Here is a 25,835-nt window from a genome sequence, read left to right as displayed (position 1 = left end):
CCTATCTATCCTGGGGTTTAGGGTACAATTAAAGTCCCCTCCCCACACCGTTGCGCCACCCACCCAGGGGGCTAATTTTACTATATAGGGACCTAAAGTATGCCGCTGCATCGTGGTTGGGGGCATACAAATTTACAATGTTCACTTCTCTGCTCTCCAGGAGCCCCACTACCACCACCATTCTACCTTCAGGGTCTGTTGTTGATCTAAGCAGCCGAAATGGCACATGCGGTGCCACCCATGTGATAACCCCTCTTGCATATGCCGAGTATGTGGATCCTATGATATTACCCTTCCATTTTTGCCTAACCATCTACAACTTCTCCTTGGTGAGGTGAGTCTCCTGTAGCAGGGCTATGTCAATCCGGATCCTCTTTAGGTACATCATCACCTTATTGCGTTTCAGGTAACTGTTGAGGACCGACACATTCCAGGTCACAACTCTGAGATTACCCGAAGCCATTGGCCTGATTTTCTTCCCTCCCCCACTCCCTCTGATGTCTACTTCGATGGCCCATTTCCCGACTCTTAACTTTCCCAACCTCAACAACTCCCCACACCCCCCTTTCCCAAACCCTTCCCCATTGCACACAACCCCCCATACCCAACCCCAACAAATGCCCAGCTCCATCCCTGGATCTCAGGCCCACCCGCGTTTGGCCCTGTCCCGTAAACCAAGGGCTAGGACCCTGCGGGGCGTCACCGGACTAACAGTAACCTAACTAAGCTTAATGCTATGGGGTTCAAGGAATGTATCCTAGAAGCTCCCTCCTGTCCAATTGGGAGCGTTTGCTACTAGCGAGTCTTTCAGGCGTATGTTTACTGCAACACATTCCCCACAGGCTTTATTTAGTACTATAATCCAGTCCCAATGTTTTGTGCTATGGCACTAGAGATGCCCCAGTGCATGTTACTTATCTTCATCGGCTTCTATCTGGATACCGGGTTCCTGGGGGCGACCCTGCATGTCCAGCCAGCCCATAGCATACTCCGGTGTCTCAAAAAACAGAGTTTTGTTCTTGTGAAACACTTTCATTTTGGCCAGATAAAGCAGCATACATATGTGGCCAGCCTCTCTCAATCTCCTCTTCACCGACCCAAAGTTCATCCTGCTGCGCTGCATGTGCAAGGTGTAGTCCGGGTACGCTGTGATTTTCGCCGGCCCTCTTTCCATCGTACCTCCCTTCCGGAAGAATTCAAGTATCTTCTCCCAATCCCGGTAGTTTAGGATCTTTGCAATCAGCGGCCGCGGGGGAGATCCCGGGGGTGGTCTCCTTGTCAAAGCCCTGTGTGCCTTCTCGACTGCAAACCCCTGGGTCAGTGCTTCACCAGTTATTTCCTGCAGAAGCATGGTTTCCACATATTCCGTTGGGTCCGACCCTTCCATTCCTTCTGGTAGTCCCTAATGCGAATGTTATTGTGTCTAGCGTGTCCTTCTGCCTCCTCAGCCCTGTTCTCCAAGTTGCCCACACGCTGCACTAGGGCATGGAGTTCCGATTCGTGGGCGGCACATGCTGCCGTGTGTGGAACAATCTCCTTTTCCAAGTTCCCTGTGCGCTCTGCTAGCGTCCTCACGTCCTGTCTCAGTAAGTTAACTTCTTCCTGGACCGCTCCAATCTTGAGGTCCAGTCCCACTTTTAGTTTGTTCATTGCCAGGCCCAGTTTGGTCTCCCATGCAACTTTCAGGTCCGCAATTGCTGCAAGCACCTCCTGGATCGTGCCCAGTGTTTCCGCCACTGCCATGGTAGTGTTGTCTTTGCTTTTGCCCCCTTCTGCACCTGGGGATGTTTTAGCATAGGTGTCCATTGTGGGCTGCTTGTTCCTGGGTCTGACAATTTTGGTAGACATCGTGCTGTGCCGTACGGGGCGCGAGCCAGCAGTTCCACCCCACTCGAAAAGCCAGCGTAGCACCAGGCCGCTCTCAGTGCTCAGGAGCCGCCTCAGCCGTATTTGGGTGTGTCCTTAGCACACTGTACTTCCAGAATGGGCTGTGTCCTCCCACGTACCTGTGCGCATGTGGTATTGCTCAGCCAGCCCCTGCCGTAATTCTGCCGGCCGTGGTTAAATGCCCACCCTGACTCTGCTCACCTCCACTCCGGCACTCTGTCGGCCCCAGGACCTGCCGCCCCTGGTCTTGTATAAGGTACTTCCCTCTGGCTCCTTGGCCCTTATGGATGTGTCCAATAGCAGGTCAGCCCCCCTTTATCCTCAGAACGCCTTGTTCGGGCCCCCACCTGCTATCATGTATGTGTGTACAGCGGTTGGTGTGCCCCGCTAGGGCTCGAGCTCGCCGGCCCTCTCTTGGGCCTCTTGTGCCAGTTCCTTGGCACTATATGCACCCAGTGACTTGGCCGAGCCACTTTGCTCCCTCCGGCCCCTGTTTTGTTAACTCATCCGCTCCAGTGCAGGGGCTGTGAAATAAAGCCAGGGGCCCGCGTCGGGCGGCCCGTGCCCGCCCGATCGCTCCCTTTTGCCGCGCAAGGGCAACCTTCTCAGACGTCGCCGTGCTCAATTGGGGCCAGTTATTCGTCTCCACTCAGGATACTGCAGGGACCGCCCGCAAGCTCTTGATTTCCATCGAGTCCGGTCCCAGCCCTCTGGTGCTCTGGGCAACTGCGGGGGTCGACGTGTTATGTCGCGCACTCTCCAGGGCACCCATAGTGCAAGGCCACCAACCCACCGGGGATCCGTCCTCGCAGCGCAGCACGCGCCGGGTTCCTGTGTTGCCAGCGTCCTTCGGTGCTGGCAGCGCCACAGCTTTCTTGCTTCTCTAGCCCCCTCAGTCCTCAGTGCTCAGCAGTCGGGGGCAGCGCTGACTCCCACCACGCTCTCACTCACCACTGGCCACAGTGCCCGTGTCTGCATCCGGCCAGGTCTGCCAAACGGGCCCGTTTTCTATACTTCAGCAGGGCTCAGGCAGCCATTTGGTGCATCTTCCGCAGCACCACTGCGCTCCGTTGCTGCGGCGCTACTTGTGGATCACCTCCTTGGCGTCATGGCAGACCCGGGCCCGGCCACAACTGCAGGTTTACTGTTTGCGGCACCTTGGTCAGTTTAAGACCCTTTGGCCGCCGCCGGCCATCTTGTCTTCCTTCACAACACAGGCACCCAGTTTTTCGCGATACGCCGTATCTCGCTCATTCCGCTACTGCTTGCATTTTCCCGGTGCCCAGAATACGCTCCATCTATTCAGTCCGTGGGTATGCTGCTAGTAGTTTGGTATTCCTGAAAACCTCCTTTCTCACTTCGGATCGATGTCGGATCGCGGGAGCTCCTCCAGAGCTCGTCCTTCTACGCGGCCATCAAGCCACGCCCCCCCCCCCGTAGCCTCAGTTGTTCCTTTTTTTCCGCGAACGTGTTCGCTTCGGAGATCTTGGCACGCCTCGATTCTACTGAATCCTGTTCTTTCGGTTCTTCAAACCTGTTTCTTCATTGCCATCGTATGATGTCTTCAGCTTCTTCCACCCCGCGGTCTGGGTTTAAGAAGTGTCGGGTGTGCGGGTCCAAGATGTCGCTGACGGATACGCACGACACTTGCCTCTGGTGCCTCGGGGAGGACCATGATACGGACGACTGTCGACTGCCAATCGCTCACATCGAAGGCCTTGCGGGAGCGTAAGAAGAAGCTGTCGGTCGGTAAGGTGGCCAAGCCCCGGAAGTCGCGTTCCACTGGTCTTTCGACGGACGATTCGAGGGACGACTCTCTGCATCATTGTCGTGAGTCCGGGTGTTCTCGGTCTGGGAGTCGGTCCCACCATTGCTCTGCCTCTTCGAGGCACTCCAGGAAGCGCCGTCACAGGTCGCCTTCCCCGTCCTCTTCCGAGGACTCCGCCCGTCGGCAGGTTGCCAAGCATTCCACTATTGAGTAATGGGATTCCTTCCGAAAGTAGATGATGGCGATTTTTCAATCGCAGGGCTCCGGTCCGTCCGCGCCGTCTGAGGATGCCAGTCATGGCCCTACTAGAGGCACCACTCAGCTGCCTTTGGGCTCGAGCAGTCGTCGTGACCACCGGGCACCATCGAGGTCCTGGTCGGACAAGGATGGTCACTCTAGACATGCCCGTTCCAGGTCCCGGTCCTTGACGCCCTCGAGACCGCGAGAATCTGTGAAGTCTTCGAGGAAGTCATCGACGCCGGCGGCTCCGAGGTCATCGTCGGACTCTGTCGAGGCCCCGCCTTCGAGGAAGTCATTGACGCCATCGGCACCAGGCTGTCGAGAGACACGCTCAGGGCTCCGCCGTTGAGGCCTGTGTCGACGCCGTCGAAGCTGTCGGCGCTGTGCTCAACGTCGATGCTGATTCCGTCGACGCCTTTAGAGGCGGCCTTGTCAGAAGTACCCTGTGGCTCGGTGGCCCCCCCCAGAAAGGCGCTGGCCAAGGCTAAACATGTCTTTGTGCCTTTTTCTGTACCCTCCTTCCAGCCTATGGATTATATTTTGGAGGTGGATGAGTTGTCTGAGGAAGGTGAGGATCCTGCAGAGGTCCCTGATGACATTGTTTCTGGTCATAGTCAACTTGAGGAACTGCGTCAGTCGCTGCACGACGCCAGTGGTCTTGACCCCTCTCCGGAGATGGAGTTTGGTAGGCCGCAGCCTGGCACACATGCCGAATCCTCGTACCGGCGCCTCATGTCGAGGGTCACGGATTACCTGGGGTGGTCCGCCCCCCCTGGGGATTTTCAGCAGGATGACCTGACTGATATCCTGGACCAAGGTCCTCCAACTGACCCGGTGCTGCCATTCCATATGGCCTTGCAGAGAAGGGTGGCTGCTGCTTGGACTTCTCCGGAAAGTCTCCCTGCAGTGAGCAAGTCCTTGCTGAAGAAATATCGCCCAGCCAGTGGCGACCCCTGGTACTTGACCACGCACCCTACTCCGGATAGTTTGGTGGTGCAGGCGGCTATGGCCCCAGCAAAGCAGGCGTCGTACCCTACCATCCCTCCTGATCGGGGCGACAAATGTTTTAATGGCTGGGCAAAGAAGGTATTTTCTTCTGGGGGTATGGCACTTCAGGCTGCCAACTCTGTTTGTGCCTTGTCTCGTTTCACACACACTCTGTGGAACTGGATTTCCTTAGCGGCTGATCATATGTCCGAAGGGGAGGAACGGGATGGTTTTCTTGCTATTGTGCAGGATGGCAAGGATGCCATGTGTGAATCCGTTCAGTCGGGTCTGGAAATGGTTGATTGCGTCAGCTGGTCCATGGCAGCGAGCACCGTAATACGCAGGTTTGCGTGGTTGCGGAAGTCGGGTTTTGCTCCTGATGTGCAAGCCCGGCTCCTCAACATGCCCTTTGATGGTGAACATCTTTTTGGCAGCAAGGCTGACGAGAGTCTTGAGAGGTTGCAGACCTCCAAAGGTGCCAACCTCTGCCTTTTCGTCCTAGGGGACAGCAATGGAGGGGAGGTTCCTTTTGATATCACTCGTCCTTTAGTAAATCGAGAGGAGCTGCGAGTCAAAAGGGGCAACCGTAGGAGTGCCAGAGGCCGAAAGCAAGGTACTCGAGGTGCCAAGGCCGCGCAAGCAGTTGCCTCTTTGCCCTCAGGCACTGCCGCAGCCGCTTCAGCTCAGTCATGAGGCCCATGCTTCTCCGGTTGGGGGAAGGCTGGCGCAGCATCTTGTAGAATGGCATGCCATTACTTCAGATGTGTGGGTTCTGGAGATCATAGCCCACGGCTACTGTCTTCCTTTCCGGCAGAGGCCTTACGACAATCCACCAGGGGATCTCTCTTTGAAGAGTCCGGAACTGCTCCTTGCCCAGGAAATTCAATCCCTGCTGGAGAAAGGCGCTATAGAACTGGTGCCTGTAGCGGAGAGGAACAAGGGATGGTATTCCCCTTATTTTTTGATTTCGAAGAAAGACAGGGGATTGAGACCCATCATGGACTTGCGCGGTTTGAACAAGCTTCTCAGGAAGGACAAGTTCAAGATGGTTACTCTCTCTCAAATCCTCCATGCCCTTCAACTTCAGGACTGGTTGGTGTCTCTCGACCTCAAGGACGCTTATTTTCATGTGCCGATCCATCCCAAGCACAAGAAGTACCTGAGGTTCGCGGTTGGCGACTCACACTTTCAGTTTCGGGTCCTGCTGTTCGGATTGACCTCCACCCCAAGGGTTTTCACCAAGCTCATGCTGGTGGTGGCAGCGTATCTCAGGAAAGGGGGGATTCACGTCTACCCCTAACTGGACGATTGGTTGATCAGGGTGCGCTCTCCAGAGAAGGTCCTGGATAGTCTGTCCGTCACCTGCCGTTCCCTTCACAATCTGGGCTTCTCCCTCAACTTAAAAAAGTCCCACTTGACGCCAAATCAGCGGCTCCAGTACATCGGAGCAGTGCTCAACACTTCCCTGAGGCAGTGTTTTCCTCCTGAAGACAAAAGAGGACTGGGGATTGTTTTTAAACCTGAGGCCAGGACCGTAACCCTCACGCAAATTTGAAAATATTACCAAAAAGATCCTGCTACCTCAGTGTTTTCCTCCCCAGGTGAGGGCTCACAAGTTTCAACATGCCCAGAGTCTCCCAGCATTCGAGTTCTTGAGGTTGCTCGGCTTCATGGCATCCTGCATTCTTCTGGTGCCAGAGGCCAGGTTGCGGATGAGATCTTTTCAATGGGCTCAAGCTCCAGTGGTCACTGTCCTCCGGCAGGATGTCGGACCCCGTTCAGGTGCCGCCCTCGGTCGCTCAGGACCTTCTGTGGTGGGCCGTTGAAGGCAATCTGAGGGGGGCTCTGTTTTGGCTACCCTGGCCAGAGGTGATGATCGTGACGGATTCGTCCCTCGCAGGATGGCGAGTTCATGCCAACGAGCTGACAGTCAGCGGTCGTTGGTCTCTGTCGGAGTCCAGATTCCATATCAATCTGTTGGAGCTGTGGGCGGTCAGGCTTGCCCTGAAGGCTTTTCTGCCGACTGTGCGAGGAAAGAATGTCCCGATTCTGACAGACAACACAGTGGCCATGCACTACCTCAACAAAAAGGGGGGGGCAGGGTCACTTCCTCTGTGCAGGGAGGCGATACAGCTCTGGGCCATCCAGCAGGAAATTTCGATCTCGGCAGTTCATCTGGCCAGACACGAAAACGAGACGGCGACGCGCTCTGAGCAGGCAGAGCGCGATCTCTCACGAGTGGGAGCTGGCTCAGGAGACCCCTCAGGTGGACCTCTTCGCCTCCAGTGTCAACCGGAAGTGCAAAAAGTTCTGCTTGTGGGAATTTCCTCCAAGAGGAGCCTTAGGAGACGCGTTTGTAGTGGAGTGGTCCTTCCCACTGCTGTACGTGTTTCCTCCAGTCCCCGTCATCCCGCAAGTGTTGCGGAGGTTACGGAGGTTCGGTTCCCGAATGATCCTCATTGCTCCGACATGGGCCCGGGGGACGTGGTACCCGGACCTTCTCGACTCGTCCATCTTCCCTCCACGTCGTCTTCCCTACCGAGATGATCTGCTCTCACGGAAGGAGGGAATGGGGGGAGGGGGATCCGGTTCTCCATCCAGAGGTCAGATCCCTCTACCTTCACGCTTGGTTTCTGAAAGGTTGAGGTATAAGGATTGGAACCTCCCTGAAGACGTGATGGAGGTGTTGCTTTTGACCAGACTGCCGGCAACAAAGTCCCTGTACCGTTGCCATTGGAGAAAGTTCTGCGACTGGTGCAGGGTTAAGAATGTGGATCCTTTTTCATGTGACATTCCTGTGGTTCTGTCTTTTTTGCTTTCTTTAGCCCAGAGGGGCTTGCAAGTGGGTACCGTTAAAGGTTACCTGGCAGCGCTGTCCATATCTAAGCGCTCGTCTGAGGAGTGTTCTTATTTTAAAATTCCTTTAATTTCTCAGTTTCTGAAAGGGCTCACTAATGTGTTCCTTCCGGCACCTTTCCAGGTGTCAAGTTGGGATTTGAACCTTGTTCTCAAATTACTAATGGGTGCTCCATTTGAGCCTTTACATTCTTTTCCTTTGAGACTGTTAACCCATAAAACTGTATTTTTAGTTGTGGTCACTTCCGCTCGCAGAGTGAGTGAGTGAGTTACAGGCACTTTCAGTTAAGCCACCCTTCACTGTGTTTCATAAGGACAGGGTTGTCCTTCGTGTTCGTCCTTCCTTTCTTCCGAAGGTGGTGTCGAAATTTCATTTAAGCCAGAAGGTTATTGTTCCTGCATTTTATCCTCCTCCACATCCTGGTAAGGAAGAGGAGAGGCTCCATTGCTGGATCCTAGAAGAGCTTTAAGCTTCTACATTTCACGCATGTCTCGGGTCAGAGTGGACAATCATCTCTTTATTGGTTACGCTGGAAGGCGTTTGGGACAGGCTGTGACTAAGCAGACTTTGTCTAGATGGATTATCTTGGAAATTTCTGAATGTTACCGATTGGGGGGTAAGGACCCTCCAGGAGGCTTACGGGCCAATTCTACTAGGGGTATGGCTGCCTCTACTGCCCTGCAGAGGGGTGTCCCTATTCGTAACATCTGTGATGCAGCCACTTCGGCTTCGGTCCATACTTTTGTACGTCACTACTCCCTAGATTCTGTCCATGGGCAGGATCTGGCCTTTGGCAAGGCAGTCCTTCACTCTGCAATTTGATTGGGCATTCTAAATTGGTATATTCTAAATTATTTTCCCACCTCCTTATGTTGTTACTGCTTTGGGAGTCTGCCATAGATATGGAATATGTCGGAGGACCCAATCCCCTCGAAGAACAAGTTACTGTCTTACCTGGTAACGTTCTTTCGATGGGATGGGATGGTCCGACAACATATTCCATATCACTCCCTCCCTACCTTCCCCGCTACAGAATTTCTTATGCGATTGCAGCTTACGTTTCCGCAAGGCTTTCTGTGGTCATAATGGCAGAAGATTGGTGCCACACGTTCTGGGGAAAAAACTACAACTGAGGCTACGGGAGTTGTGCGTCCTACTTATAACATCCAGTGACGTTAGCTCGACCGAGGCCCTCGAGGACAGCGTATCGATGTCATTGACGCAGGACGCAGACGCTGAAAGATTTTCCGAAGCAGCACAGATGTGGTGATTACTGTCATAGATATGGAATACGTCGTCGGACCATCCCATCGAAAGAACCTTACCAGGTAAGAGAGTAAGTTGTTCTTTTCTGGGGTAGACCTATGTTTTGAAACCTCACCATTCAGCATTTTGAGATGAGCAGCAGTATAAAAAGACAACTGGATGATTAGAGATGTGTACAGCATACATGTAGATTGGCAAGAGCCAGAGCCAGTTGAACAATAGAATTGATACACATAGTAATGTTCTTGCCTTATGCATTGCATACAGGTACATTGTCATTACTGAAGTGCCAACACAAGGCCTCAAATAGCTATGCATTCATTATAGATGCATATATCATTACTGAAGCACCAACACCAGGCCTCAAAAAGCTTTGAATTCAATGCACACACATATACACCTTATTTAAGCGCTTTAAAGCACTTGCTTATTGATAATATTAGTTAGATACATATGCTAAGGTTTGATTCATGGAGAAAAGCCTAGCAGGCAAATAAAAAGCCATATTGTTTACCTTCAGTAATTGAAGGGCCCTAAGGGTTATTTTGCAATATTGCTGATGTACAGTCAGGAAATACCCAGTTTGGAAAAGTCCCTTTTCTAATCTCGGGGACATATTAGGCCAAAATGGAACATATGACGAGTATCTGGATGGATAAAGGTAGGACAAGGTTCCAATTAATATAGGGACGTTTTTGATCAAAGAAGATAAACAACAGCCGACCGAGAACTGGAATGACATCAAATATCTGATGAGATAATATATGAACCAATTATGTAGGGAGATTTTATACAAATAAAAATGACCAATAAGTAAACACGATATGGCAACTTCATCAGTGCCCGGTGAACAGATTTAAGCCTCAGCAATTGGCACTTGAGATTACGTTTAATTGTCCATTAGAAGTAGGAGGTAATGTAAAACTCAGCATTTGGCAATGAAGATTACATTTAATGAGCTCCAAAAACAGTATATAAAGGGGAGATGAGATTAGCTTGAGAACAGCTTCAGAACAAACCTAAGAAGAAGGAAGAGGTGCTGCCCCACAGCCAGTCAGGCAAAGCAGAGAGAAGCTGGCCAGATTATTAAAAGTGAGAAGAACCTTAGAAGATCTGAAGGAAACTGAAAAACCCAACAGCAAGATGGCAACTACTTGCAACTGAAGACATGGGCATTGGTGTATTTACAATAAGCCAAGTGGGCCCAAGACAACAGCTTTCTAATGCAGAAACATTTATATAGTAGTTAGTTTTGTTTCTCAAGTCTGGCTAATCCACAACAATGCTTGAGAGATTTGGAGCGGTTAGCAGTTATTGCACTCTGACAGCGAACGTCTTTGCTGGGCAAATTTGTAAATATGCTTGATCTTTACAAAAGCTCTATTGTTACAGTGACTTTTGTTTAAAAGGAAATATGTACCAAACCCAGCGTGCATTAGGCATTTAGTGGTTCGGTCATACAACTTTCACGAAAATATAACAGCTTTAAACCTCTTGTTCCCAGAATGCTCCCTAATATGCAAAACAGCCAGAACCTCATTGGTTTTATTGGTGCCACTCCCTATTATCACTGGTGTTCGTTCTATACACATGACATGCATTTTTTAAACGATTGCAAAACATTAGGGGTTTCCCTCCAGAAAAGTAAAGGTTAAAAATTATGCATTATTTTGCGAATTAAACGCATGCCTCTGCTCATGTCAAGCACAAAGACGGCAATGAATTGATGTTCAGAAGCAAGCGTAATAACGTTCCCTCAACTCTGTCAAATTTGTGGTAAAATTTCACTATGCGATATTTGAAAAAAAAAACGGGTCAAATGCATTGTTCCGCGATGTGTTTTTTGGTTGTGGGTGTAGCTAAGGGTCTTAGGTATCAATGAGAGTTGAAATTTCGTTTCTATCTATAGAATTGAAGAAGTTATGGAGGTTTTAGTGAGAGGCATTTTTGCAAAATAGGCGCGAAAATGAAGATAATTTGGTTTTAAAAATGACAGATTGGTTTGATTACACGATATTTGTGACAATGAAAAAGAGAATGCCAGACATGAATCTTCAGCTACGTGGCCAGCGTAACCCTTCTCGTGGTGGATACTCTTTCTTTCTGGGATCTACTTAGTTACTCAAAATCACTAAGGACTTATGGTTTTGAAACACAAAGAAGAGGAAAATTCAGCGCAAGAATGGTTTTGACAATACTAACTAGGGTTCTGAGTTTAAAGATGGGATGGGTTGAGATAGGATGAGACAATGCAAATATGCTATGGGTGACTGGTCTTGCTATTAATATTTACAGTCCCTTGTAATTAAAATGGACCATCATGGTTCTGGTCATTGGATCGGGTCAGGTCTACCGGCAGCAGGGCACTTCTGGAGGGATTGGATCAGCGGCGCGGTTCTGGTCAATTTTGGACTCCACCTCAGACTGGATTTGGATGAGCCCTTCTGGTCACTGGGCACGGCAGATTATGAGGATGCAAGTTTCAGCGTGCAAGCTTTAATGGTAGCAAGCCAAGCTGAATCAGAATTATTCTTTTAAGTTTTGGGATGGTTGAATTTGGGCCTAGCTCAAAAGGGTTCAGCAATGCTAAGGCCTGGATTCTGCAAATAAATCTGGAGTCAGCTGCAAGATGAAGAGTTCTGGACAAGATGAAGAAGTCGGGAACAAGACGCTGTGCGGAAATCTGGATGTGTTCTGGAAGCAATGTATCCTATGTGGAGTGAAGTTCCTATATTTATACTATCAAATGACATCACCAAGTTTATGGTGTGAGCAGAATTTCAAAACACACCCCCTGGCTGTGAGTGGCCACAGGCACTTGCCTTGTCCTGGTTGGCAGTCAGAACAGAGCTGTCATCTTTACGATGGGATTTAGAAACTCCCACATTGATTTTGACCACAACTTAACTTTTGCACAAATGTACATTTCTAAAATTATTTTCCCGAATAAAATCAGTCATATACATTTCATATTTGATGGGCTATATTCACATTCAATCCCCATCTCTGTGCGAGCTGTCTTTTTCATTCTATAGAATTTTCTCAATTTTAATCGTAACAGTTTGGATTAATAATTTCTAATTCGGAACATCTCTGGGCGCTTATTAGTGGCTCATGTACATACATTCTTAGTCTTGCAACATTAATAATTCTGCTACAATGAGAGTTTTTTCATAACTTTAGTTCCTTAAGTGATACAGGTTTCATCAATGTCTTCAAAGCAAAAGCCTTAAATTAGGTTAACATCTGCCAATTTTCAGACTTGTCCTTCTTCCAGTTGCACAGTTAAAGAGTTCCACATTTAATCACAAATGTTTAAACATCAAATAGTTCCAGCAATTTTTTTTTCTTTTCTCTATTTTCAAAAAACAGCAGCTGTCAGATCCCTTTGATCAGGGTGGGGTGTAGAGGTAAGCATCCTGCCCATCCCCAGCAGAGGTCCATGCTCAGCCTGTCTTTTGTTCTTGGCTCAGCCAAAAGACTAATGTCTAATGAGGTTTCATTGTGCTACTTGTTGTCAATATGTTGGGAACATTACGGCTTCCTGTATCAAGGGAATGTCAAATTGAGATGTCAAACTTTCCCAAGCTGGTCACTTCCCAATCAGAATTAAGCAGTAACTCGACTCCAATACTGGGTTGCTTTTAAAATTCACAGTAAAGTCTTTTCTTTAACACATATAAAAATAAGCACGGTTTATAAGGGATTTGGACATTTAAAAGAATTAGACCCTTCACAAACATGCTTAGGCGCATTTTGCAATTTCTTCAGGAAAAAGACATCTTTAAACTGGGTTTGACAGCTAATTTTCTTATGCAGCTGTCAGTCAGTGAGGCCTGGATTCCTCTGACTTCACTGGAGAATATATGATTTCAGCACACTTTTCCTTTCAATAATTCACTGGGAAAATGACTGAATTTAGTGCCAAAACAGCACTTTGAAGGTTACCATTGATTGGGAAGCTGTATTTTTTTTGGATTTTAGCCCGCCTTTGTGGCCAGCTTCATGTGATGGGTAACAGCACTCCCTGGCATTCTCCTGCAGGGAGTTCTGTTTTGACATCAACTTTGCCTGTGTGTGGAAGGGTGTGCAGCTCTTTTATGGTTTATGAACCATGCACAGTTTTGCAGATTTGGCACACACAGGGGTTAGTGCATCCATTGTTGGCAGTTTTCTTTCCCCATTGGCAAAGAGGTGTAATAGGGCCCATTGCCATGGGTTGAAATATCCCACATGTTCTTATGGTTTCCTCTTTAAATATGTTTTCTGACCTAACTGGAAGGCAGTTGGCCTCAACTGTAGAACATATTGCCTTCTCCAAATCCTGAACAGCAGAGAACTGAAAACATACTTTCAACTAAAATAGTATAGAAGCTAACAGGCTTGAATTAGAATGGAAGCACCAATTTGCTAATCCCATCAGCCTTAAAAACATCCTCCTGTTAAGGAGCCGTAATGGGACAACATGGTGGTCAAAGGGTGTAGTTTTCCCAAGGGGGACAGTCTGTTGAAGAGCCAAAATCATGTGAAGGTGCATAATCTGGCAGAGATGGAGTAAAGTTGTGGAGGGTAGGGGAAGCATACACTTAGTTGGGCCTATGGCAGCAGAAAGCCTAATACGCCACTGGACATGGGTATGAGCAAGCCAAGCGAAAAGAAAAACTCATTTTTTAAATGATCTTTTTTAGAAGTTGTAAGTGAGGCATGGTATCACAAGTATGACACTGCCACAAGAGGTACAATTTCAAAACTTTTATTCAGTTTTCAGGGCTTGGGAAAACTTCTGCTTTGCCCTATAGCTATAATGGGAGTAGTCTCTACCATGAAATAATAAGGAAAAGAGTCTGTCAAACCAAAGTGGCCCATGCTAACAAAACATTATTCCTGGCCTATCTCTTATACAAAAGGTGTGTGACGGGGTATATGTATGCAAAGGAAAATCAGTGTTATAACATAAAGAATCAAGATGGCTGAGTAAGCGCTCCTCCCAAGTTGGACAGCATGGAGTAAGGTGGCTCCCGTAGACAGGATGACACTCTGGCTCAGGTTCTCAAAACAAAGGCAGTTGAAATGTGGTTCAAGGTTCAAGGCCCACCTGGCCTTCCAAGTGAAACTTAATAATTTCAGCTTTCAAAAGTTCTTTCACAGTTCAACAAAAGTTCACACAATTCTCCCTTGGTCGGGCTCGGACCTTGCAATCACAACACTTGCAGGGGTGCCCTTCCACAAGCTTAATTCACATTCTTCATTCTGGTCAATTGCCTGACTTTGCCTGACGCTGGTATTGGGACACGTCGGGTAAACGGCTCTGGTGTTAGTCCATTGTCTTTCGTGTTGTGCAAGGTGTTCGTGTGGAAAAAAGGGGGGGCAGTGTTTTGGTATTTCCTACGTGGTAGAATGGGGAAAAGGTGTTGAAAGAAGGGGGATACAGGGTCTCACCAATCGGTGTCCCATTCCCACCCCCCAAGGACCCCCCATCCAGGTGATCCTCCCTCACTGGACCACCCCTGGGAGCTGGATCCAATAGCGATGTCCGTGTCCTTGCCACCTGCATGACAGATCCCCAGGGACTAACTAGGGAGACACTGTCAGGGTTCTCACACAATGTGCATGATTTTGTGGTGGCTGTGGTTAAGTGAGGTAGTATGAGGAGTGAGTGAGTGTGTAGTGTTTGCGACTGAGTGGAAGGAGTTGTCTGAATAGAAGGGTGGTAGTAGTTGTAGTGTGAAGGAGGGAGCGTAGTGTGGGGGGAGGGATTTGCATCATGGAGGAGGGAGTAGTATGGAGCAGTCGTAAGGCAGAGGGATGAGTAACGTCAAAGGATGGAGGGCAAGCTAAGAAAGTAAAAGCGATATCGGAGGGATGGAAAAGAAGAGGAGAATATAAAGGTGAGTGAATGTGCAGACTTTTTTTTAGTAGAGAGGCAAAGTTAGGGAATGGAGAGCATAAGTGTGTTAGACAGAAGAATGAATAAAGCAGGGTGTCTGCAAGGAACACTCCCTATATCTACAGCATACTAACCACTGGATGATGGAATTAGGGGATAGTCTTAGGCAGTCCCTAAGGGAGACTAGTTAGAAAAGGGTCCCTGTCTCTAGGTTCTCACACGCAGAGTAAGATGGAGATTAGACAGTAGGTGCCAATATTAATTTTATAGTAACTTGAGTCAGGGACGAGGTGCATTACAAGATGAGAGAGGAGATGGCCCTAGTGCCTATTGATATTTCAATAAAATTCCTTTAACCGCCTCTGAGATTTGGAGTGTTACTTGCCATCAATGACAGTTGTCATCAGGCCTTGCAGTTCAGACTGGACTGCTCCTTTTGGTGTGGGACCAAGCCTGGTTTGCAAATGGCCTTTTGCCTTTTGTAATGGCATGGCAGGCTAACAGTGGTTGTTAGGGTTGCCCAGAGCAGTTACAGCGATGTATCGTTAATTTAAAACCATCCAGTCATCAAACTTAATTTTTGCCGAAGGGAAATAACTCTGTAAGATAGCTTTTTCCCGATCATTGAGCATTTCCCCTTTACATAACGCGCGTGACATCAGTGGAGGCTATCTCAACCCTCTGGTCATTTCTTCTGTGTGTGTTTGTTCCCCACCTGCTGTTGTGTCTCATATGATGAAGCGGCTGCTCATGTAGTGGGAAAATAAAGCCAGTTTCTAAAAATAATCTCTATAGTGAGTACAAACCCAGGCTCTCTCATCATTGTGACAAGAGCAGAGAAAGTACGGCTCCCAGATGACTCCATTTCGGCTTTAATAATACATCTCTCCTAGCTGGGATTCGCCACACTTAAGGTCCCGCCCTTGATCAACAAAGAGCTGAGAAAGAAAATGCACAGTCCAGAAGAAGTAGTATGAGCCCTCATTCTTTTCTTAAGTTATTTGTAGAGTTGTGTTACTGAACTGTGAAGAATATGCAGACTAAGCATAGAAATCACTTAGGTCTCCCAATAGTTGTACAATTTCAAAGAAATGTGAGTTAAATCTTTCTATAATTGATGCAGCAGGCTTAAACCGACGGAGTGTAAGGTTAACCAGAGCAATTGTCAGTGAGTGCGCACTCTTTTGCTCTTTGAATGTATCTGATGTATACAGCACCAACGTAGCAGGGGATCAATGAAGCATACACATAGGTGCTGCTTCCCCTGGGGTTAAAATTAATGGTGCTGTGGTAGCGGGCAAGATGGGATGAATATCGGGAGGTGGGATCCACAGGTGGGTTTGAGAAGTTGTTTGAAGAGTGTACAGTCTTCAGGTCCTTTCCGAAGGTTAGGATGGAGAGGGGCAATCCTTATTTGTGTTGGCAACTTGTTCAGGAGACAGTGCATAGCAGAGAAGGCCTGTTTTTACCCTTTTGATGTTCTTTGTTTCCAGACCAGCGATGTTGTAGCTCCTGGTGGGTGCGCTGGTCGCTCTCTTGCATTCTCACACTTACTCCTTACCTCTAGCTCCCTCCTCTTTGTTCACTTTCTAACATACACTTGTTAGTGATATGTGTAAATTACCTTTTACTTTTGCATGTTAGATATTCCAAATCTCAATGTATGGTACACCAGTTCAACAAATGGAGTTCAAACCTTATATAAAATTACAGATGAAACATCGCTAACGAATGCGGAAACTATTTTGAAGATAAATAGGCTGTTTCAAGAATTAGAACACCATAGTGGGTGTTTCTGAATCTTTATTGGTCAATGTGCGGGCTATACGAACTGGTATTGCCCGCAGATTGATTACATCTCGCAAATCGGGTGTTCGCAAAGCAAGCAGCTTCAACGTTGTGTTCTGCAATGTTGAAGCTGCTTGCTTTGATGTATATGAAGGTGTTCATATACACCAAAGCAAGCAGCTTCCACGTTGTATTCTGCAATATTGAAGCTGCTTACTTTGGTGTGTATGAAAGTGTTTATATATACACCCGTGTTCTCCGCAACATTTTTGTAAAATAGCAAATATGACGTTATTTTACAAAAATGGTGCTTAGATTTCAGGATTGCGCCCGTTATGACAAAAACAGGCGCAATCCTGAAGGTGCAATTTCGTGCACTACGAGGACACCCAGGCCCGCTTGAAAATACTGGTGGAGTCTGGGCGTACTGATTTGGCACAGTGAATCCTGCTCTTTAGCGCGTTCACTGCACCAAGTTCAGAATCGGGCCCTGAGGGCGTTCTAATAGCTTTATAGACCTGCAGCGAGGGCCGTACCGGGCGTTATGGTCCCTCATTAACTGGGCCCATAACGCCCAGTACTGCCCTCGCTGCAGTTCTGTAAAGCTATAGTATTTGCCTAAACAATAGGCCAGCGCCATCACTACTTGATTCCGCGGTTATTTTCTGGAAAGAATACCAGGAAAAGCGAGAAAGCTGGCAGTTGTATTTTGTGACTTTTGAATTTGCATTTGGGAATGAAGCCGATTTTCCTTGTAAAGGGAAGATTAGGTCAATTGCCTGTTTTGATTCCTCTCGTTCATGCGCCTTGGTAACTGCATGTATTTATTTTCTTGTATGATCTTCTTTTCTCCAAGATGCATCAAAGCCCTTTGGTGTGGTATTGTTCCACTGTAGGCACATGTTTCACAAGGAGTGCCTACCGGTGCCCAGTGCGGTAAGTAGCAAAATATTCTGTACCCTGTCAGGCGTACACTTGTCATTTCTTGTCATTTTACTTGTCATTTCGATTCAAGTACAGAAGGTGCGATCTCAACAGAATTCTGTGAACATTACATATTGATGAAGCAAGCTGTTGCTTTTCTTCAGTGTTTCTGCAACATAGCACATTCAATTTCGGCTAATTATGCCAAAACCCGTTCACCATATTTATTTTAATGCTCCATTCAATTGGGTTACCATAACCACCTGTTATTGCATAATTTAGTTAGTGGTGGGGAGAGTCTTGCATCTAGTGCTATATGAGAACAGAAATGATGATTACATAGCCAACTGAAATTTTGTGTATGTGATTTCTTTTGTGTAAAAATCAGTATTGTATTCACTGCACTCTATATGAACTTTTTGAGGTAATTTCTCCATTGAGTTGATCCTCGTAGCCTTAAAGAAAGATTGGAGAACCCTGGTGGCACTGCTTCCCGGCGCCCATCCTACTCCGGTTGACATGTTGCGCAAGCCACAGGTTGTTGCGTGAAAGACGCTTCTAAGTCTCGCAAGGATGCAGACCTACATGCTTACCAATATGCAGTAACTACAACCAAAAAAAAAGCAAACCCTTGGCCTTTCTATATATTCACCAATATCCAGCACTCAAATCCTGGGGAATGACCCCCCTGCTTTAACTACAGAGTCCAGTTACTGTGAGATGGAATTGATTGTTCTCAAGCCACGATTACAGGCTTGAATCCTGACCGGGCTGACTAGTCCTTCATACCGCCAACACTAATCAAATTGAGTATCATTAACTTGTGTGATGATACATTATTTCTGCACTTAACATCTTGATACCTCCACCAGGATGTGCTGCATACCAACAATCTCTCATTGATTCACATGCATTTTTATGCTTGCTTGTCATCAAGCTGGGAATCTTCTGTATAAGGAAATGCCACAGCAGTGTTGGTACAGTTTCACATGTAGCCTCTTCAACCAAGTTGGGTAATTTTCCTTCTACACGACTGAAGGGAAGTGATCAATCCTCCGCCCAGGTGATCATCGCCTGTTTCTTTATCGCATGTCACACATTCTTTGCATGCAAGTCTTCTTGCCATTCTGAATTGACACAATTCTTTCTTTCTTACTGCTTGTATAAAAGTACATCTTTTATTTATTAACATGTTTTTTCCATTGGCATATACTAATTAGCACAATATTAAAGTCTATGATTGTGAGATGTACCAAGCTAAAAAGGATGGCGTGATGAGTCTGGAACTCCTATTTTATTGTTAACATCTAAATGGAACAATGGCTATATATTACCACAATTGATGTGTCTTCATATCTTCCATTATGCTGCCCTGCATTTGATGGCACATCTCAAATTCCTAATCAGTTGTGCTTGAGACAGTTTGATGGGAAACGCTAGCCACCTACTGTGTTGTTCAATGCTTTCACACTTTTTCATTTATTTATGGCCAAAATTGATCAAGGGTTTGAAGAAGACCAAAGCTCTGCGGAAGAGGGCTGGCTGCCATCTTCCACAAAGAACCTTTATATTTTTTCATTTCAATCTATAGTACCAGCTTGTACTAGAAATAGGACAATTGGAGGCAGTAGAAGCATCCTTAGCCACAATCGTATCTTGTCATGACTCCTACATACAATTCTGCTGGGAACTAGCCACACCCCTCCCAACCATCATACATTGTATTATTTATATCACATGCCTGAGAAGGCAGCCTTGACCCACATGAGGTTGCATGAGTGAGCCTATTGAATGCACTATTCAACAAGTGGTAGGAGGTGCATGGGCCACCAAGGGAAGCCTGCAGGCGGACAAGGAAGTAAGATGGTCTGATCTAGAGCAACCTAAGGATAAGACGCCAGAACCCATAACATATCCAGAGCGTCCCAGGGGACGATCATATAGTGAGAAGGGAGAATCACCACCATATGCGAGTAGGTTAAGATCATTACCAGGGAAGTGACGGTCAGGGACCATTGTGCCTGCCATGGATAGGCAGACGATGGGAGACGATTGCGGGACAGGGTTTACGCAGTTTCCCTTATTGGAGAAAGGGGGAGCAATACCACAGTATATTCCGTGTCCACAGATGGATAAGGATAATTTAAGATGCAAGCTCCCGAGATTGACATCAGGTGCAGGAAAATGGATTTATGAACTGGTAAAAATGACAGGAGGAAACACGCTAGCCATAGGAGACATCAAGGGTCTCTTGGCAGCTATTCTTGGAGAAAGAGCTGATATATGGAGGAGAGCAGGCTATTCAAGTGTAACAGCACAGAACACAGTGCACAATGGGGCGCTGTTCAATAATTGCAGAGCAGATATCTGGAGGGCTCTCAGGGTACAGTATCCAAAGACATGGGTGCAATCATGACATGTAAGATGAAAGAAAATTAAGACCCCCCCTTGCTTATATTCAGGACTTTCAAGAGCACTGAACCTTGGAAAAGAGGGAACCATGGGAAAATACTGTGGCATTATTTTACCACATTTTATGTCGGGGATTGCCCGAGCAAGTACAGAGGCAGGTGAAAAAGCAAGTGGGAATGGAAGCAAAACCATGAGCTGAAATACAGTTAATGATAATGCATCACTGTCAGCTGTTACAGGAGAAAAATAAGGAGGATGTGGCTAGGAAACCTGATGAAGCTACATTAGTTCAGAAGAAATATGCCATAGAAGGGGCGGTATTGACAAGCAGAGACAGGTTAGGAATACAGCAAGCAGTGGGTACATCACAGGAAAATAATCGGCGCCAGATGGACCAAGGAGGAAATGTGTTCATACCACGAGGCAGAAATAAGGGCTATAGAGGAAGGGATGGTTTCCAAAACAATCAAGGTGGGTTTCAGAATGCACAGAATGGAAATCAAAATGCGCAAGAACGATTTAACCACGGGGGACTAGTCATACGGGCTCCTCCTGCGTGTTGGACTTGTGGGATGACTGGACACATTGCACTCGTATGTGGGAGCCAAGGGAATGTACAGAATGGCCAATTTTCAATAGGGGGGCAGCTTATCCTCCAGCATATAGCTCACACGCTAGGGACTTGTTTGCCCAATATCAGACAGTGTATCAAACACAGGTGCCGCAAATGCAACCGGTGCAACAACCAGAGCAAGTGGAAATGAATCCATCGCAAGGGCAGCAGTAGCATGCCCCCATGCAAACACAGAAGTATGCGAACACAGAACAATTGTTGACACCAAGAATAGGGGGTGTCACTGTGGTGGGGGGAAATGCTTTCACAGGTACAGGGGTATGCATGTATCCACAATAGGACAGCTCACACAGTGACTTGATGTGTTCAGTACTATCAGTGACACCAGACCCCCAAGATGAACCAATGGTTGATGCGACGATAGGAGGAAAATCTTTTTCTTTTCTAGTAGACACTGGGGCTACTCCATGTATATGAGAGGGAAAATATCCAATGTTGGGAATTGCCATGAATGCTCAAGGGTTCTGTGGAGCTATGAGTTGAGTTCCTTTTACTGATGAATTAACAGTCATCAGCAGAAACCAGTTAACATTTTGGGAAGAGATTTGATGATAAAACTCAACATGACGATTTCTTGTACTGACGAAAGACTAGTGTGTTCCACTCCTGGAATACATTACATGAATGTGGGCAAATTTATATTGGCATTCACAGGGCAAGTGGCTCTGCGAGGTGTTCCAGTAGAGCCAGCAGTTTTTCTTTATGGGGTGAGCATTCTACTGACATGGCTACCTGGTTTAGTGGGAAAGACTATGAGGATACCTTATTCTTTTTTGTTTAGACCACAGATTACCATGGACGAAGAGGGGGGACAGACCATCCCTACAGAATTAGATGCAGCCATCGTTCATGGTTAAATGTCAACTCTCGAAGGAATGGATGACCAGGGTAGACCATGGAGAACAGTCATAGCTATTGAGAAAGGGTACAGGTTCACTGACATTACTGATGACATGTTTAGAGACAATCTGACAGACGATGAAGTAGTTTTCTTTGTGAGCACTACATATTGGATAAAAATAGAGAAAAGGGACATCCCACAGCGAATGTCAATAATGTGGCAACCAACGGCCCGCATTTTTTTACCAAGACTTGGAGATGGTGCCAAAGGTCTTATTTGACTTATGGACTACATGCCCTTATGAGGTAGGACTGTTAAAAGGGATAGGAGAAGTCGAGGTAAAGCTGAAACCGGGAGCGATTTATTTATTTATTTTTTTTTTAATTTTTATTTTTTACCTTGCGTGAGACAATACCCCATGGCTCGAGAGGCTGATGAGGGTATTTTGAAAACTATTTCAGCAATGATGGAATAAGGTATTCTGGTGCTGTCAAAATAATCATGCAGCACCACAGTGTATCCTGTGAAAAAAATCAAATGGAAGGTTGTAGAGATTCATACAGGACATGAGACCGATTAATGCAGTATCCCAATAGAAGCACGCTATTTCACAGTGATTGATTTGAAAAATTAATTTTTCTCAATCCCGTTGCACAAGGACTCACAAGATCTGACTTCATTTACGTTCCGTCACTCATCTGAAACATACAAAGTTGCCCCAAGGGCACTGTGAGTCTCCATAAATCTTTAATGGACTTTGGTAATATTGATTTGAAGAGTGCCGTGATACAGTACGTAGATGATATTTCAATTTGTAGCACTACAGAAGATGAGTGCAGACGGGACTCTATTCAATTGATGACTATTTTAGCAGTCAAAGGATACAAAGTAGATACAGAGAAGTTACAAGGCTGCCAAGAAGAGGTGTTATACATAGGGCAATTGATTTCACATGAAGAAAAAAAGGTGACACCTGAAAGGGCTGAGGCGATTATGAAAACTGCAAAACCGCATACAGTGTAACAAATGCAACAATTATGGGGATTATGCAATTATGTAAGCCTGGGATTATGCAATTATGTAAGCCTTTGTATGTTTACTCATCTGAAACATACAAAGTTGCCCCAAGGGCACTGTGAGTCTCCATAAATCTTTAATGGACTTTGGTAATATTGATTTGAAGAGTGCCGTGATACAGTACGTAGATTATATTTCAATTTGTAGCACTACAGAAGATGAGTGCAGACGGGACTCTATTCAATTGATGACTATTTTAGCAGTCAAAGGATACAAAGTAGATGCAGAGAAGTTACAAGGCTGCCAAGAAGAGGTGTTATACATAGGGCAATTGATTTCACATGAAGAAAAAAAGGTGACACCTGAAAGGGCTGAGGCGATTATGAAAACTGCAAAACCGCATACAGTGTAACAAATGCAACAATTATGGGGATTATGCAATTATGTAAGCCTGGGTGTTTGACTATAGTTCATATACAAGACCTCTTTTGCAGGCTTTAAGGAAAGCACAAGTGAATCGTGTTAAAATAGAATGGACTGAAGAGATGAAGGAAGGGTTTGAAGAGTTGAAGAAAGCAATTTGTACAGCTCTTGTTTTAGGAATCCCCAATTATGCTGAGGAGTTTTACTTGTTTTCGCTCATGAATGGGACAGTCATGACCGCAGTACTTACACAGAACCCCTAGCATATTATAGTGGGATTTTAGACCCAGTCATGAAAGGACACTTTCCTTATGAACAGGCATTGGCAGCTGCCCCGTTTTCAGTGGAGAAATCTACAACTATAGTAATGGGCTGCTCTGACACATTTTGTGGAACATGCCTTGATTGCCATTTTAGAGAAACCCAAAGGTACATTGACATCGCAGAGAGCTTTGGCTTATGAAGTAATGATTTCAAACCTAGTGGTTAAAATTGTCACATGTAAAATAGTGAACCCTGCCAATTTTTGTAGCTGAGCCAGTGGCAGAGGGCGAGCATGTTCATGACTGCGAAAACTATGTTGAATTTTATGATGATATACCTTGCATCAAAGAGAATGCATTGCCAGGAGGGGAAATTCTCTTTATTGATGGTTCTTCAAAAATGTATAAAATTAGTGAAGAAGGGAATTCTGGTGCAGCTGTAGTGAGGCATAGAGAAAATGGTAAGTTTGAGGTTGTAGCAAGTGCCAGGCCACAGTATCATTTTTCAACGCAAGCGGCAGAGTTAGTAGCGCTTATTGTCACACTCGAGAATCAAGAAGGGCAGGAAGTGACGGTGTACAGTGACTCCGCCTACGTGACGTCAACCGTACATGCAGGGCTAACACCTTGGAAAAGGAGGGGCTACCTCTGTGCGGCTCCTTATTGTACAAGCTTATTAAGGCACTACAGCTCCCAGTAGCCATATCCGTTATTAAATGCGCCGCTCACACTAAGCACACAGACTTTATTTTCTGCGGGAATGAAGCTGCAGATGCCAAAACGGTTGCATATTCACCAGATATTTAACGTTTTGATACTCCAGATGTCAAGGAGAAGGTAGTCACGATTATGGTAGTGAAAGAAGGATTTAATCGTTTGCCAAAAACCCATTTAATGGAGATTCAAGGCAGTGCGCCACAGGAAGAGCAGGAATTATGGAAGTGAAGGGGGTGTTATTTATCCCCCACTAAAGCATTATGGTGACAAGCTAGCACTGGAAAACCAGTGATGCCAGTAGCATTGTTAAAAGTAGCGCTTGAACAGCTGCACTACCCTGCACATGTAACTATGGAACATCTTGCTGTAACGATTGCGGAAGACTAGTGTATTCCAAATTTGTTAGAACACGTTGCATTTTATGTACTAAACTGCATCGTATTTTAAAGGTTTACAGCTGGGAATGCACTGCGAACAATTAAAGGAGTAATCTCTCGTCCGAATGGTCCTTTTCAACATTTACATATTGATTATGTTGATATGCTGGAGGTGTGTAGTGGATACAGGTATCAGATGTTGAAAAGGGGATGGATATATTGCCTGCCCTTAACTTTAAATGCCCTAAGGAATCAGCCTGGTTCAGACTACCACCTTACACCCCATGAACTAGTGAAAGGGAGGTGAATGAGAACGCCTCCGATTCCTCCATCGAGGAATAGAAGTGATGCCCATAGTACAGTGAAAATGTTAGGAAATGAGTTACGTGATTACTTGACATGTATGACATCTAGCACATCTCATCAGCTCAAGCGTCAAGAGGGTCTGTCTCGGAACACAGATGAAAACCACTCTGCAACCGGATCAAGTGAACTATTATCAGCACCTAGATTATTAGTTGGCAACACTGCTAATTAAAAACTTCACTAGGAAGTGGCACAAGCCAAGATTTAATGGTCTGTTTCTTGTCGAAAATGTCACTCCCTTAGCAGTAAAAGTCTAAGGCAGACGAGCGTGGATACATCTAAACGACGTAAAGTTATACACTTGCAAGGCCGCACAACCCCCCAACTGTCGATCCAGAAGCAAGTTAAGAAGAAGAATTTCAGCATGTGCAGGCTTGATCGATGACCAAGAAGGCCGATAAAGCGACAAAATAATAAATGCAGATTTGCATTTGGACTGTGACTCCCCGTGGACACTCCTTATAGATATTATAGCAGGCATGCAGTTCTTTGCTAGAGTCACAGGAAACTTTCAAAATGAACTTCAGAAAAGTACTGATGTTTCACAATTATGCCTAACCTCGAATTTGATAACTTGAAAAGTGAGCAGTACCCCAATTCGTTTCTTACTGAATCTATGGTCTTGTCAGACTGAGATGCTCACAGACACGCACTTGCTGTTTTTGTGTTTATCCTTCAAGCTTATCCTGCTCTTGTCAGAAGAGACGTTGACATACACACTTTTTTACAGGATCCCTAGAATGGTTCTGTAATTAGAAGGCTGCTTGTAGCAATAGTAGAGAAATTACTGCAGGTGCCAGTATTGCAATTGCCAGAGTAAAGCGTTTTTCCTTCCTTAAATTGAAGTAAAAATGAGGAATGTTGAAGCTGGTATGATTTCAGAGAATGAGCAAGCTCAGGAAATTCCAGAATGGCATAAGTGGTGGGGATTGATATGTTGGTTTGTGATATACATATGCACAAGTATGCTTTGTGTTTCTACTGATTTCACCTTTTCTATTTTATTGATCTAAATGAAGCAGATGTCCCTTTGATCCTCCCCACTACAGAAACTCTTGGAGGTTTGCCCATTACAAGTGAGCCAAAGCCCCTTGTGTTGACTCCCCATGGTATGGCTGCTTTAGAGTTGTTTGCATGTGATGCAAACATTCTGTTAGGGAGACAAAGGAGGAGTGCAGAGG

At 46.3% G+C, this 25,835-nt stretch overlaps 1 protein-coding gene across 2 annotated transcripts in view; it reads left to right on the top strand.

Annotated features, from left to right (window-relative positions):
- The window catches only part of VPS41 (VPS41 subunit of HOPS complex), a 1,668,740-nt gene that overhangs the window by 1,627,744 nt on the left and 15,161 nt on the right, over positions 1 to 25,835 (top strand). For both annotated transcript variants that reach the window (XM_069613279.1, XM_069613280.1), the window contains one exon: positions 17,537 to 17,616. In XM_069613279.1, the coding sequence (XP_069469380.1) occupies positions 17,537 to 17,616 (80 nt within the window). The remainder of the gene's footprint in view (positions 1 to 17,536; positions 17,617 to 25,835) is intronic.

This window comes from Ambystoma mexicanum, chromosome 5p, assembly GCF_040938575.1.
Source record: "Ambystoma mexicanum isolate Mex_15411 chromosome 5p, UKY_AmexF1_1, whole genome shotgun sequence".
Lineage (NCBI taxonomy): Eukaryota > Metazoa > Chordata > Amphibia > Caudata > Ambystomatidae > Ambystoma > Ambystoma mexicanum.
The sequence above is the reverse complement of the archived record's forward strand: the minus strand, read 5'-3'. Positions and strand labels throughout refer to the sequence as shown.